Source organism: Pleurodeles waltl, chromosome 4_2 (genome assembly GCF_031143425.1).
Source record: "Pleurodeles waltl isolate 20211129_DDA chromosome 4_2, aPleWal1.hap1.20221129, whole genome shotgun sequence".
NCBI lineage: Eukaryota > Metazoa > Chordata > Amphibia > Caudata > Salamandridae > Pleurodeles > Pleurodeles waltl.
The window spans coordinates 771,041,770-771,057,046 of NC_090443.1; the positions used below are offsets into that span (position 1 = coordinate 771,041,770).

General features: G+C 48.3%; 1 protein-coding gene across 6 annotated transcripts in view; it reads left to right on the forward strand.

Annotated features, from left to right (window-relative positions):
* Positions 1-15,277, forward strand: part of SLC44A5 (solute carrier family 44 member 5) — a 765,772-nt gene that overhangs the window by 637,723 nt on the left and 112,772 nt on the right. For all 6 annotated transcript variants that reach the window (XM_069232424.1, XM_069232422.1, XM_069232425.1 and 3 more), the window contains exon 13: positions 13,316-13,408. In XM_069232424.1, the coding sequence (XP_069088525.1) occupies positions 13,316-13,408 (93 nt within the window). The remainder of the gene's footprint in view (positions 1-13,315; positions 13,409-15,277) is intronic.

A 15,277-nucleotide genomic window follows, 5' to 3' on the forward strand; every position in this document is an offset into this window, starting at 1 on the left:
AAAATCTAAAAAGTTCAACTTGAGTTATACATTTTCAAAGAATAAACTGTAGAAAAGCACTTACAGCCTGAGTTAATGGTCGCTTCGAACCAGGACAACGTCAAAAGTTCAGGCCGACTGCGATTGAGCATGGACCAGCTACAGGGACCCAGTTGGGCCCACTGAACCAAAGAACCTTAAATCCTAGTGTGCGAGCATTGCACTGATTCTGAACCAAGCCGTTGAGATGTGTCAATTTTTCCCACATAGTCAGGGAGATGTATCAATGTTTCTCACGCAGCGGTGGCAAGGCATCGGAAACGAGTCGCAGTGGAGTTCAGATGTAGGTGCCGCCCCTGTTGACTGCGAGGCGATGTGCGGATTCTGATTAGCGCAGTGTCTAAAATGTGTTCAGCGTCATCGCCGAGTCTGTTATCGATGGGGAAGCGGGAGCTTTGCGCCCAAGAAAATGCTGCAGTGCTGGTTCTGAAAACGGTGCACTGCTTTAACCACCCAATGGCAGAGATATGCCAGTTCTGTCTACGCAGCGGCAGAGGCATGTTGGTTCTGCTGGAGCAGCACCTGAAGAACTACCTCCAAGGACCCAGGGCCACGGTGGCACCACTTGGCAGGTCAGGCTCACAGCTTGCAGAGTCCAGTTGGGTTGGTTGGAAGTCTTCTATGTCCCCGAGACTTTAAATCATAAGACCAGTCCACTGGTCCTTGTAGTCACTCTGGGTTCTGGGTTAGAGAGATGCATGTCCAGTCCTTCTCACTCAGTTAAGGAGGGCAGCAGGTCAGCAATGCCAGACAGCAGTTCTCCCAAACTAGCAGTTTAGAAGAGTGGCTGTCCTTTTAGCAGCCTCGGCTCCAGACTTACTCCAGTAGGGGTATGCAGTCCTTTGTGTGGGGACAGGACACAGCCTATTCAGGTGTAAGTGTGAGGTTGTGGCCAGCTCCTCCCTCCCATCTCTTTTGATGGCCCATCAGAGATCACTGGTCACACCTTAGCTCCCATTTTGTGTGGATGTCTAGAGGTAATACACAAAGCCCAGCTGCCACCCACCCCAGACAGGTGATCAGGGACAGGCTGCAGGCACACAAGGCTAAGAGCAGGAAAATGCCAACTTTCTACAAGTGGCATTTTCAAAATCGTAACAATAAATCTGACTTTACCTTTAAAGAGTATTTATCATACAATTCCATAGTTACTAAATATGATAGATCTACCTCTTCTCAATCAGGAATTACAGCTTATTAACTGTAATAAGGAACCCCCAATGTTATCCTATGAGAGAGGTAGGCCTCACAAACTGAAAAATTAATTTGGAAGTTTCTCACTACCAGGACATGTAAAACTAATAGGCACATGTCCTACCTTTTAATTCCATAGCACCCTGCATTATGGGTTACCTGGGGCCTAACTTACGTAATAAAAGGGGAGTTTAAGTCTTGACAAGGGGTGAATTTAAGTCTTGGCAAGGGGCTTTAAATGCCAAGTTGGCATGGAAGTGTGACACCCCATTCAGACTGCAGTGGCAGGCCTGGAACATGTTTAAAGGGCTACTTAAGTGAGTGGCACAACAAGTGCTGCATGCCCACTAGCAGCATTTAATTTACAGGCCCTTGGCACAAGTACTGTACTTTAGTGGGGCTGTATAATTAAATTAAATATGTTAATTATGCATATACCAATCAAGCCATGTTTAGGGGAGTGAGCACAAGCACTTTAGCACTGGGTAGCAGTGGTAAAGTGCACAGAGTCCTAAGAACAACAAAAACAAATTCAGAAAAATTGGAAGCAAGCAGGCAAAATGTTAAGGGGAAGACCACCCTAAGGATGAGAGGTCAAAAAATTGGTGACATGGTCTTGCACACCCATGTTTTGTACTCTGGAACTCAGGATCAAGGCATTAATGCAAACCAGTCCATGGGACCTTTTTCTTTTGGTGTACTACATGAGGTGCCCTTTAGTGTTTGGATATTGCCAAGGTGTATTTCAGGGTTTTTTCCCCTATGAATCTATTTAGGCAGCTTTATCTAGAGTAGCATTTCCAAAAGTGCCCAGTGCTCCATGTAACCTTAGGAGTCCATGAGAGGTTGAGACCGCCTTAAACCACAGATCTTCCTTGAGGTGTCCCCTGACCTGCCTTAAGGCCAGGCATCACTCTACACGCTGAACAGCTCCACCAGCCTGCCTCCGTGTCCCCGACCCCGCCCTCGCTGCTGCCGTGAGTTCGAGGCCTTCCACCTCCCGCAGGCACCCGTCTCCACCTCATCCCTGGTGTCTAGTGGTTGCTGTAAGTATTGTGTGTGTGTCCTGTAATTTGTCTTAGTGTTTTTGTGCCGTTTTCTGTGCCTTTTTCTGTATCTTTGAGACTCTGTCTCGTGCCTTCCCTCTTTTGACTCTGTTTATTTGCCTTTTTTCTATTTCTGACCTTTCGCTGGTTTTCTTCCTTCTCCCATTCCCGCCGCAGTGTCCTCTGCGGCCTGCCCCCTCGCGCCCCTATATGCCACCGACTCCCAGCTGCTCCTCCCTCTCACCTCCCCTTCTTAATAGCGCCCGCTGCACGGCGCTGAGAGTGACCCCTGACCTGCCTTAAGGCCAGGTGTCACTCTACACGCTGAGCAGCTCCACCAGCCTGCCTCCCTGTCCCCAACCCCGCCCTCGTTGCTGCTACGAGTCCGAGGCCCTCCACCACCTGCAGGCACCCGCCTGCGCCTCATCCCTGGTGTCTAGTGGTTGCCGTAAGTATTGTGTGTGTGTCCTGTAATTTATCTTAGTGTTTTTGTGCCGTTTTCTGTGTCTTTTTCTATTTTTTTCAGACTCTTTCTTGTGCCTTCCCTGTTTTGACTCTTTTTATTTGCCTTTTTTCTACTTCTGACCTTTCGCCGGTTTTCTTCCTTCTCCCGTTCCCGCCGCTGCGTCCCCTGCGGGCCCGCCCCCCTCGCGCCCCCATTTGCCACCGCCTCCCAGCTGTTCCTCCCTTCCACCTTCCCTTCTTAATGGTGGCTGCTGTGTGGTGCTGAGAGTGACCCCTGACCTGCCTTAAGGCCAGGCGTCACTCTACACGCTGAGCAGCTCCACCAGCCTGCCTCTGTGTCCCCGATTCCGCCCTTGCTGCTGCCGCGAGTTCAAGGCTCTCCACCACCCGCAGGCACCCGCTTGCGCCTCATCCCTGGTGTCTAGTGGTTGCTGTAAGTATTGTGTGTGTTTCCTGTAATTTGTCTTAGTGTTTTTGTGCTGTTTTCTGTGCCTTTTTCAGTTTTTTTCAGACTCTGTCTTGTGCCTTCCCTGTTTTGATTCTGTTTATTTGCCTTTTCGCCAGTTTTCTTCCTTCTCCTGTTGCCACCGCTGGGTCCACTGCAGCCCGCCCCCCTCGCGGCCCCATTTGCCACCGCCTCCCCTTAATGGCAGCCCAGCGCCAGTCCCCCTGTCCCTCGCATCTGCCATGCTGCCAGATGCCGCTACACCGCAAAATAACTCCTTGCGCTCAACCCTGGCCGCCACACTGCCTGCGTCGAGACCTCCCTTAGGCACACCCACAGACCCTTCTCATGCCGAACGTGCCACTTCACCTGCGCTCAAGCCACCAAGCACCACAACAACACCACCCACCTCAAGCTGCATCTTCCTCAACACCTGCTCCGTCCACAAGCACGCCGTCGAACTCTGGGACCTGCTCACATCAACCTCCCCAGACATCACCTTCCTCACCGAAACCTGGATGAACCCCTCATCGGAACCCAACATCACCATCGCCATCCCTGAGGGCTACAAAATCACCAGAAGAGACCACACCAACAAACCAGGAGGAGGAATCGCCATAGTCCACAGAAGCTCCATCAGGATCTCAACCGACACCCACGACACCCTAGATGCCACTGAACACCTGCACTTCCAGATATACGTCAACGCCAACACCACCCTGGGAGGAACCCTCATCTACAGACCCCCAGGCCCCAGCCCGCAATTCTGCGACGCCATCGCCGACACAATCAGCACCCACGCCCTCGCCTCCACGGACTACATGCTCCTCTGCGACCTGAATTTTCATCTGGAGGACACCGGCAACAGCAACCCCTCAGCCCTACTGGACAACCTCGCAAACCTCGGCCTCAAGCAACTTGTCACCACGCCCATCCACTCAGCCGGACACACACTCAATGCCATATTCTCCTCCCGTAGCCACGTCACCTTCACTCGCACCACCAAACTCCACTGGACCGACCACCGCTGTGTTCATTATTTCTTCACGAAACCAACCAACAACAGCATCGGATGCCTCACCGCAAGTGGAACAAGATCTCGAAAGACCAATTGATCTCCAACCTTGCCCACGCCCCACCACCCAACACCGCCGCCCTCAACCTCAAGCAATGGCTCGGTGACTGCCGCCCTCAACCTCAAGCAATGGCTTGGTGACTGCGCCAACTCCCTTGCTCCACTCAGGAAAGCCACCAACACCCGCACCAACAAAAAAGCTCCCTGGTTCACCGCAGACCTTCAGGCCTCCAAACGGGAAGGCTGAAAAGCCGAGAAGATCTGGCACCTAGAACAAACAGAAAGCAACCACGCCGCACTCAAATCCGCCATCCGCGAACATCACCAGCTCATCCGGACCACCAAAAGATCTTGCTACAAAGAACGAATTAACAACAATGCACACAACAGCAAGGAGCTCTTCGGCATCATCAAGGAACGCACCAACCCCAAGTCCTGCTCTGCCGAACCCCCACTCGCAAGACCTCTGCGAGTCCCTCACCACCTTTTTTCATCCATGCTTCGCACCACCATCCCCCACCACCACCACTGCCAAGGCTGACCCCAACGCACCCATCCACACCAACATTCTGAGTCCCTGGACCCCCACCAACGACGAAGGAAACCACCAAGACCATGAGCACCATCCACACTGGCTCACCCGCCGACCCCTGCCCTCACCACGTCTTCGATAAAGCCAGCCAAATCATAGCTCCCCAACTCTGGACCATCATCAACAGCTCCTTTGAGACCGCCATCTTCCCGGAGAGCTGGAAACACGCCGAAGTCAACGCCCTGCTCAAAAAGCCCAAAGCTGACCCAAAGACCTCAAAAGCTACTGGCCCGTCTCCCTACTCCCCTTCACTGTGGACGTCATCGAGAAGATAGTCAACTGTTAGAAATGGGGTCTTTGGTTGACAGTCAGGTTACCCCCTGTTCAAGCAAGGACCGTCACTCTAATCAGGGTAAAAGAGAATCATCCTCAGCTAACCCCTGCTTACCACCTTGGTAGCTTGGCAGAGCAGTAGGCTTAACTTCAGAGTGCTAGGTGTAAAGTATTTGTACCAACACACACAGTAACTTAATGAAAACACTACAAAATGACACAACACAGGTTTAGAAAAATAGGAAATATTTATCCAAACAAAACAGACCATAACGACAAAAATCCACGATACACAAGTCAAGTTATCAATTAAAAATCAAAAAGAGTCTTTTAAGTAGTTTTAAACACACACTAACGCAGTCAGCGTGAGAAAGGACCTTGGGTGTGTCAAAAATAACCCTGCATGGGCGAGTGCACGTCAAAAAGGGCTTGCGATGTGTTGATTCCACTCACGAGCAGGACCTTGTGTCGTTTCTCCTTTCGCCGGGTCGGGTGCGTCGTTTCTTCTCTCCGCAGGAGATTTATGCGTCGATCCGGTCAGCGCTCTCGGATCCGGGCAGGCCTTGCATTGTTTTTCCATGCCTAGCAGTACTTGAGTCGGAAATCTAGCCGCACGAAGATCCGAAATCCCCGCAGCACAGGTGGTGATCTCCCAGCCACCGTCAGAGATGCTGCACGTCGTTTCTCCTGCTCTGTGCGTCGATTCTTCGGTCGCATTCCCACCCACCTGAAACCAACTCCTCCTCAAGCGCTACACTGGCCAAACCCTGGGACGGTGCACCAGTAGGTGCCGGTGTACTTTTGGGGCATTTGGGGTCCCCCCCTCACAAAAACCCACCTGGTCACATGTATAGCACTTACGTGGCGGACCACCTGCCACTGGCTTCTCTTTGGAGAACTATGGCTTCTTTTCACTGGGGGGTCGGGAATCCTTGCCCTAGGAATCAGTTTGGGGCCCTTTAAAGAAATCCCCCTGTTTACCCTTACCCCCCTTCTTCAAAGAGGGATCCTGCCCACCCTTGGCATGGTCTCCTCATACGTCTTTTGGACCCTGGTGCTCTCCCAGCGGTCCGCTTCCTGCAGAAGCTTCCTGGGGTCAGTCAGCTTGCTGTCAATCAGGTGCTGGCGCATCTCTGGAAAACATAAACTGTACAAGTGCTCCCAAGCATTAAGATTGTAAAGCCCCTCATACGCAGTTACCTTACGGCCCTTCACCCAACCAACCCAGTGACCTGCAATAAGAATCAACACATTCCAACCATGTTACGGATTCCTTCTTCTTGTAGAACCTAAACTTTTCCTCATACTGCTCAGGGGTGAGACCATACCTTGTGAGTAGGGTATCTTTCATGATAGTGTAGGTGAGACTCTGAGCATCCCCTAATGCTTCCACAGACCCGCCCCCCAATGAGCTTCAGGGACCAGATTGATTTGGAGAGCAGACTCATACCCCTTGAACCACAAGTATATGTCATCCTCCCTCTTGTAATCCTTCACAAGGTTTTTAGGAATGTGCACCCTCCTCTCAGGCTACACTATAAGATTGCTGCCACCATCTCTACTGGACTTGCTTCTATGATCCATCTTTCTCAAGCTGAGCTCATCAGCCATCGCTAACTTCCTCTCCTCAATGGTCAGTCTTCTCTGCTCCAATTGGTACTCCCTTTCTGCCTGTCTGTCCTGTAACTCTTCAGGTGTCAGACCCTTAGATTAGACACTGCTACCTGCCCTGGAGACCTTCTCCCTGGACATAACAGGCCCACCCACAATACCATTGTGTATGGAACACTCTTCCTCCTTCCAAAACCTTCCAAAACAACAAAAATCCACAATACACAAGTCAAGTTATCAATTAAAAAGCAAAAAGAGTCTTTATGTAGTTTAAAACACCCACTAACACTGTTAGCGTGAAAATGTACCTTGGGTGTGTCAAAAATACCCCCACACGGGCGAGTGTGCGTCAAAAAGGGCTTGCGATGCATCGATTCCACTCATGAGCGGGACCTTGCATCGTTTTTCCTTTCATTGGGTCGGGACTAGTTGTTTCTTCTCTCCGCAGGAGAGCTATGTGTCGATCTGGTCAGCACTCTTGGGTCCGGGCAGGCTTTGCGTTGTTTTTACATACCCAGCGGTGCTTGCATCGGAAATCGAGCCGCACAGTGATCTGAAAACCAAGCAGTAATTTCCCATCCTCCGTCAGCGATGCTGCACGTCGTTTCTCCAGCTCCGTGCGTCGATTCTTCAGTTGCGTTTCTGGCGAGCGTTGATTTTCAGCCATGGAGACAGCGGCGCATTGTTTCTTCAGCCGCAGATCAGAGTTGCGTCGATCTTTTCCCCGCACGGTGAGCTGTGCGTGGATTTCTCACTCTTAGGCTGTCAGCTTCTCCTTTCAGGGTCCCAGGAACTGGATGGGCACCACATGGCAGAGTAGGAGTCTCTCCAGAGACTTCAGGTGCTGGCAGAGAGAAGTCTTTGCTGTCCCTGAGACTTCAAACAATAGGAGGCAAGCTCTAAATCAACAGGGCCTGCAAAGCAGACACTGAAAATCGCGACGGGTGCCACTGCACCCGTCGCACACCAGCAACTCCGCCGGCTCCATTCGGAGCCGGCTTCATCGTCGCTGGGGCTTTCCCGCTGGGCGGGCGGGCGGCCTTTTGGCGGTCGCCAGCCCGCCCAGCGGGAAAGTCAGAATGACCGATGCGGTCATTTGACCGCGGTGCGCTCTTCTGGCGGTCTCTGCCCGGAGGGCGCCGCCCGCCGCCCGCCGGGGTCGAATGACCCCCCCATGTGTCCATCTGCTCCCAAAGGGAATCTACACTTTAATCAGAGTTAAAGGTAGCCCCTATGTTACCCTATGAGAGGGTCAGGCCTTGCACCAGTAAAAAACTAATTTAGCAATATTTCACTGTCAGGACATATAAAATACATTACTACATATCCTATCTCAACCATACAATGCACGCTGCCCTTGGGGCTACCTAGGGACTAACTTAGGGGTGTCTGATATTTAAGAAAAGGGAAGGTTTAGGCCTGGCAAGGGGGTACACTTGCCAAGTCGAATTTACAGTTAAAACTGCACACACAGACACTGCAGCGGCAGGTCTGACACATGATTACAGAGCTACTTATGTGGGTGGCACAATCAGCGCTGCAGGCCCACTACTAGCATTTGATTTACAGGCCCTGGGCACGTCTAGTGCACTGTACTAGGGACTTACTAATAAATAAAATATGCCAATCATAGATAAGCCAATTACATATACATTTTGTAAAGGAGCACTTGCACTTTAGGACTGGTTAGCAGTGGTAAAGTGTCCAGAATAACAAAAACAGGAAATTCAGAGTCCAGCACACATCAACAACCTGGGGAACAGAGGCAAAAAGTTAAGGGAGACCACGCCAAGGATGAAAAGTCTAACAACAACCAACTATCTCGCTTCTTGGATGACAACAGCCTACTCGACATCTCCCAGTCTGGCTTCCGCAAGAACCACAGCACCGAGACCACCCTTATCTCTTGCACCAATGACATCGGGAGCAGGCTCGACAAAGGTGAAACAGTTGCCCTTATCCTCCTTGACCTTTCAGCAGCCTTCGACACCGTCTGTCACCACACCCTTTGCACACGCCTCCATGACGCCGGAATCCACCACAGAGCACAGGATTGGCTCACATCCTTCCTCTCTGGCAGATCCCAAAGAGTCCGCCTCCCCCCGTTCCTGTCAAAAGCCACAAAGACCATCTGCGGAGTCCCCCAGGGATCCTCACTCAGCCCCACCCTCTTCAATGTCAACATGGCACCGCTCACCAACATCGTCCAATCCCACGGCCTCAACATCGTCTCCTACGCCGACGACACTCAGCTGATCCTCTCTCTCACGAAGGACCCCGCAACCGCTAAGACCAACCTCTACCCTGGACTTCATGCCATCGCCAACTGGATGGAAGCAAGCCGCCTCAAACTGAACTCGGAGAAGACCGAGATCATCATCTTCGGCTCCAACAGATGAGCATGGGACGACTCCTGGTGGCCTACCACTCTGGGGTCTGCCCCACCGCCCACCACCCACGCATGCAACCTTGGCTTCATACTGGACTCATCGCTCCCTATGACCCAACAAGGCAACGCCATCTCATCCTCATGTTTTAACACCCTTTGCATGCTTCACAAGACCTTCAGATGGATCCCTGTTGAAAGCAGAAGAACGATCACCCACGCCCTCGTTAGCAGCAGACTGGACTACGGCAACACTCTCCTCGCAGGAACAACGGCCAAGCTCCAGAGGAAACTCCAGCACATCCAGAACGTCTCAGCACGACTCATCCTCAACCTCCCTCGCCACGAACACATCTCAACCCACCTTAGAGACCTCCACTGGCTCCACATCAACAAAAGGATCATCTTCAAACTCCTGATCCACGATCACAAAGCTCTCCACGACGACGGACCTGCCTACCTCAGCGAGTGTCTCAACTTCCACATCTCAACACTCCAGCTCCGCTCCGCCAACCTCGCAACCGTCCCTTGCATCCACCGGACCACAACCGGTGGCAGATCCTTCTCCCACCTTGCCGCTAAAACCTGGAACTCCCTTCCCGTCAACCTATATCTGACCCCCGACCTCCTGACCTTCAGGAAGCACCTCAAGACCTGGCTCTTCGAGCATTAGCAGCTCTCCCCGCCCCCCAGCGCCTTGAGACCCTACCGGGTGAGTGGTGCGCTTAACAAATTACTGATTGATTGATTGATTGATTGAGGTGTTGTCCTCTTTCAGATTCTTGCTCTAGTAGGGACTGCTCATGATGCCCTTCAATGCATTTCCATCAGCTCTGTCTGAGGTTATCTTTAAGCACTTAGAACTGACACCATGTACGTGGTATCCTTTAGGCCTTCCTCATCCTTTTAAGACATTGTTATTAGCATGGAACTAACCTGCATCCTCAACACCTCCATCTCCATGGCAATCTTCCCGGGCGAATTGAAGCACCCAGAGATCAGGGCCCTCCTAAAGAAACCCTCTGCTGACCCCAAATACCTGAAAAACTATACACCTCTCTCCCTGCTCCCCTTTCTGTCCAAAATGCTAAGTAATGCCATCAACCACCAGCTTACCGACTACCTCAAACAGAACCACCTTCTCAGCATCTCACAATCAGGATTCTGGGTCAACCACAGCACAGAGTCTGCACTGATATCTGCCACAGATGACATCTGGAGCCTCCTTAATCAAAGAAAGTCGTCAGCTCTGATCCTTCTGGACCTCTCCACAGCATTTGATACAGTCTTGCACCATACTCTCCTCAACAAACTCCACAACATAGGCATCCAACAAACGCCCTTAAGTGGGTCACCTCTTTCCTCTTATGCCTCATGCAGAGCATCCACCTTCCTCCCTTCACTTCTACAGCCAAGAACATCACCTGCTGTGTACCCCAAGGATCCACCTTCAGCTCAACCCTGTTCAACATCTACATGACCCCCCTCGCAGACATTGTCAGGTCCTGTGGACTCAATATAGTCTCCTACACCAACGACACTCAGCTAATCCTCTCACTCACTGAAGAACCCCAAAGTGCCAAAGCCAACTTCTGCAATGCATGACCAACTTAGCAACATGGATGAAAAACAGCTGTCTAAACACTGACAAAATGGAATTCCTGATCTTCAGGAAGAACACCTCGGTATGGGGCCACAGCTAGTGGCCAGCAGAACTCAGATCAACACCCTGTCCAACAGACCAGGCACGAAACCTCAGCATCATCCTCGGCTGTCAACTATCCAGGAACCAACATGCAAACTCAGTCGCCTCCTCCTGCTTCTACATCTTCCGTATACTCCGCAGTCACACATGTCCTGGTCACCAGCCACGTCGACTATGGAAATGCTCTCTATGCCGGAGTGTTCTCCCAGCTACTTCAAAGACTCCTGACTCTACAGAACACCACAGCCAGACTCATCCTCAACCTCCAAAAGCACTCAAGCATCATCCCACACCTCAGAAACCTACACTTGCTCCCAGTCCAGAACAAATGCCAATTCAAAATCCTCACACTTGCATACAAAGCTCTCCACAACCTAAGACCGTCCTACAACAACCATCAACTGAGCTTCTACGTCCTCACCAGACACCTATGCTCTACCTGCTAAACCTCACACGCACAACCCCTGCATCCATTGCAGCCACAGAGGAGGCTGCTCCTTCTCCTACACAGCAGCCAAGTCCTGAAACAGCCTGCCCCTCCACCTCCAAACAGCTCCCTCCCTGGCAGACTACAAAAGGAGACTCAAAACGTGGCATTTCGATGAGAAAAAACGCTTAGGGTGATAGTGCTACGCTTTACTAATGCTATAATTGATTGATTGATTGTTCCCTGCTTCAGGCTCTGCCCAGCAATGCCCTCAAGGGTTTTTCATTTTGGATGAACCCCTGAAAGGCCCTTGAGCTGTATGCTTACTATCAAAAAAGGTAATATCATCCTAACTGTCAGCTGTTTTTGGGAGTCCTACCCCAGTTTTTGTAAGAGTAACATACCATACCATACCAAACTAAGCAATACCATGCATATTTCTAGAGCACCACAAGACCCTAAAGGAGAACCCGTGTGTCGAGTAACAAACAAAAGAAGCATATTAACCTCAAGGGCTTCTTATTTGCTGTTCTGCCGAGTTGCCTTTTGGGTTGTTGACTCACTTTCAGAGTTGTGTGCTAGGCCCTGTCATTGCCTTATTGTTTCTGTGGCAGGTCAAAGACACACTTCAAGTGGGACCCCTTACTGGGCTTAATTGGTAAGGTGGTATTGAATTGGGGAGAGTGTCCCCTCTTGGAGTATTGAACATTTCTATATGCTTCTGACAGGAATGCAATCAAGTCTAAGGCTTGGGGGACATTTTCGTGCATTTCAGAGTGCTATGAGTCTAGAATCTGTGGTTTATGACAGTTGGACAGGTAGTGAGTACAATCCCAGCAGTCAGTAGTATTTATGAATGTAATAGTAAGGATATCTGTCAAGGTAAGAGTCCATTGAGGGCCAAGCCTTTAAGGTTGACGTTCAAGGCTTAGAGGGAAGAGTGCAAGTCTTAGATGTTAGATCAACAGGGATAAGAACTTTGGGATGAGAACCTTACATTAACCAAAAGGCGTAAAAAATAAGTGAGTCTTTAGATATTTTCTGAACTTGACAAAGTCGTCAGCGCTGGGTGATAGAAAAGGAATGCACAAAATATTGTAGATATGGTGCATTCCTGTCTTTTCGATGTGTCATAGGGCAGGCCAACTAAAAGGCTTGCTGCGCCGCTCAATGCCAAATCTTTGTAAATGAGGCCCCCAATTTCCAATTTTTATTAATTCTTACTCAATAAACAAACAGAAACCAATGGCTTTCTCTATCTATATTTATTGTGAAAAACGTAAAATACAGAAAGCAAATCTTTTTTAATGACTTGCTGTGCTGGCAATCGCGACTGTTATATTGAGAGAATGGCAGCATGGAAAGGTTTAAAGAATAACAACTAGATTTTCTAAAATAACTGTAAATAAGTACACGCGTTTGTCCTCCAATGCTAATGTTTTCAGAGAAGTGCATTGTTGTATTATATATGGCTGTTTTAGTGCTAGACCACACAGGCATCCAAGTGTGAGAGTACATTCATCTGTTGGAGAAATTATCAAAGGTATATGCACCTTAATTGTTTCACACAGAACACAAAAAGTAGCGATAAACAGTGGCAATATGTGCACAAATGGCAAAATGTAGACAGTCAGGTTCACAATATAAATGCCAGGAATGTTAAAAATAGAAATACAACAAAATGAAGAGCCAATTACAATCTTTCCACAAATCTGGATGGAGGATGACTAGAAAAATCAGTAGTCAAGCTACCACAGGCACTCGTGTGCTGGTCATCTGTAGTTTCCCTTCCTTCTGTTAGGTGACCCGCCCACAGGTGGCAAGGGTGCCATTGACAGTAGAGGAAGGAAACAAAATAGTGATTCCTGACTGGGCAACTCAAAAGTCTGGAGGAAGCAGTTTAAGGGTACATATGCAACAGTCACTGCAGTGAGTTACTTATAGTGTAACTGGTAATGAAGAAAAATCTGCTAAAATGTCCAGGCAGCAAAAGAACCAAAAAGGCTAAACTGTGTTTTTGCACATATCACTAATCACATCTCTTCATTTATTTTTAGGGCCATTGGATACATCATGTCTGCACTTTTTTACCCGATAATTACCTTCATCCTCATTGCAGTATGTATTTCCTATTGGGCTGTGACAGCAGTGTATCCTTTTGGGACATTTCTTTGATAGGTTTAGACAACGTAAATATGCTGCTTTAGCTCATGTATATATGTTTGTTTTACATAAGACAGTTACGTTTTAAATTATAGCTGCTTGGTGGTCGGAAAGGTCTGTAAGTGTGTTTCACTTGGTGTATTTTATTCAACACTTCTTAAACAATCAACAACATGGCCAGCTGGAAACAAAAGAGATGTTGGATCATCATGGTCACGTAAGTAAGTGATGGCTGATGTTTTGAAGGCTGGGGGGAAATTGCTGACAATGGACATCTGAAAAATTATTTTGAAGATGTGAAATGTTAGAGACCTATTCACTAAGGTAAACTTACTTGTGACTAAATCCACGCATGTAAGTTTACTCTGACACTTTTGAGTAACTTTACTACTTTGAGGTAGTCACCAATTCCGAACGCAAAGTTACTGAAAAGTGTAGACTTCCATGTCCCCTACCCCTGAAATAGTGGGTGTAGTCATTTAGTACATCTAATACGACTGTAGCGTTACTACTGATTGTTACCGTATTTGGTGTTCTACACACTTGGGTGAGACGTCTGCTCAGGGCCCATTTTTGGGTGGTGTGAGCGGTGCTGCCACACCGGGCGCTGACCTCAGGGGGGCGGTGTGTTTAGCAATAACATCTGAAACTTGCAATTTAAAATCACCTGCTGAAAAGTTTCTTGTGCGTCCAGCCTTCAGGAAACAATTAATGTGATTAATGTTCCTGCTAGGGAGAGAGATGGGAGTTTTGCCTAGTGGCAGTTTTGACTCAACATAAAGTAGCATAGGAGGTAAATATGCCTGCTGCAAAAAACAGAACTATGCGGCTTATTTAAGAAAAGTGGCGCTGCACACAGTTCAGCGCCACTTTTCTTGTACCCCTTAGTGCCCCCCTAATGCCACCATGTGTACGTCATATTTAAAATATGGTGCGCAATGGCGGTAGTTAGGGAACTAGTGTCACAATTGTTTACCCTAGTCCGGCGCTTTGCAGGATTAGCATAAAAAAATGTTGACGCTAATCTTGCAAGCACCCAGAGGCCTATTGTAACTAATGGAAGCAACAAATGAATTTTTGGCAACACTAAAAAGAAAATCAATGCATATTCCCATAATATTCCTAAATATAATAATGATTAGAGGTGCTCAAACACTAAAGCACATTGTTGCCATAATGTGCATCCCGGAATTCCCAAAGCAGAAGACCAGTTACATAGACAAAAGAAGAAAATAGCGGATCACACAAGTCGTCCTTAATGCAGAAATACAGAAAGCCAATTAAGGCTTATGGAAGATGATATGAAGTACAAATAATTCCTAGAAAAATCTTCTTATATTATCAACAAAGGTGTCAGTTCTCTTATGAACACATACCTATAAATACCTTTACATATCAAACATGATTTTTATTAAAGAAAACACATATTATAAGATACACATTATAACAAATTTAATACAATAAAACCACACTGACATATAACTAACAAAGGACATTAAGTGTTCTTATTACATAATCAAATCTTGAAGTATGTGGGCCTAGAAGGTGTACGTTGAACCCACATGTAGCATCAGCCGACACGTGTTTTGTCCAAAATTGGACTTCTTCAAGGCTGATAAATTATAATACAAAAAAATAGTATTATAGACCAAAAATATATAATACAAAAGATTCCAATAATAACTACACCTTAAAAATAGATAAAAAGATACACCAGATCTCCAAAAGTGTATACTAATATTAAAAATTGTGAAAAGAGAACCGACACCAAATGTTGAAAAACCTAATTGTTATACAGGAATCGAACTGTCATCAGAGTAGAAAGAGTCCTTAAAAGATCACATAAAATGTAGCGG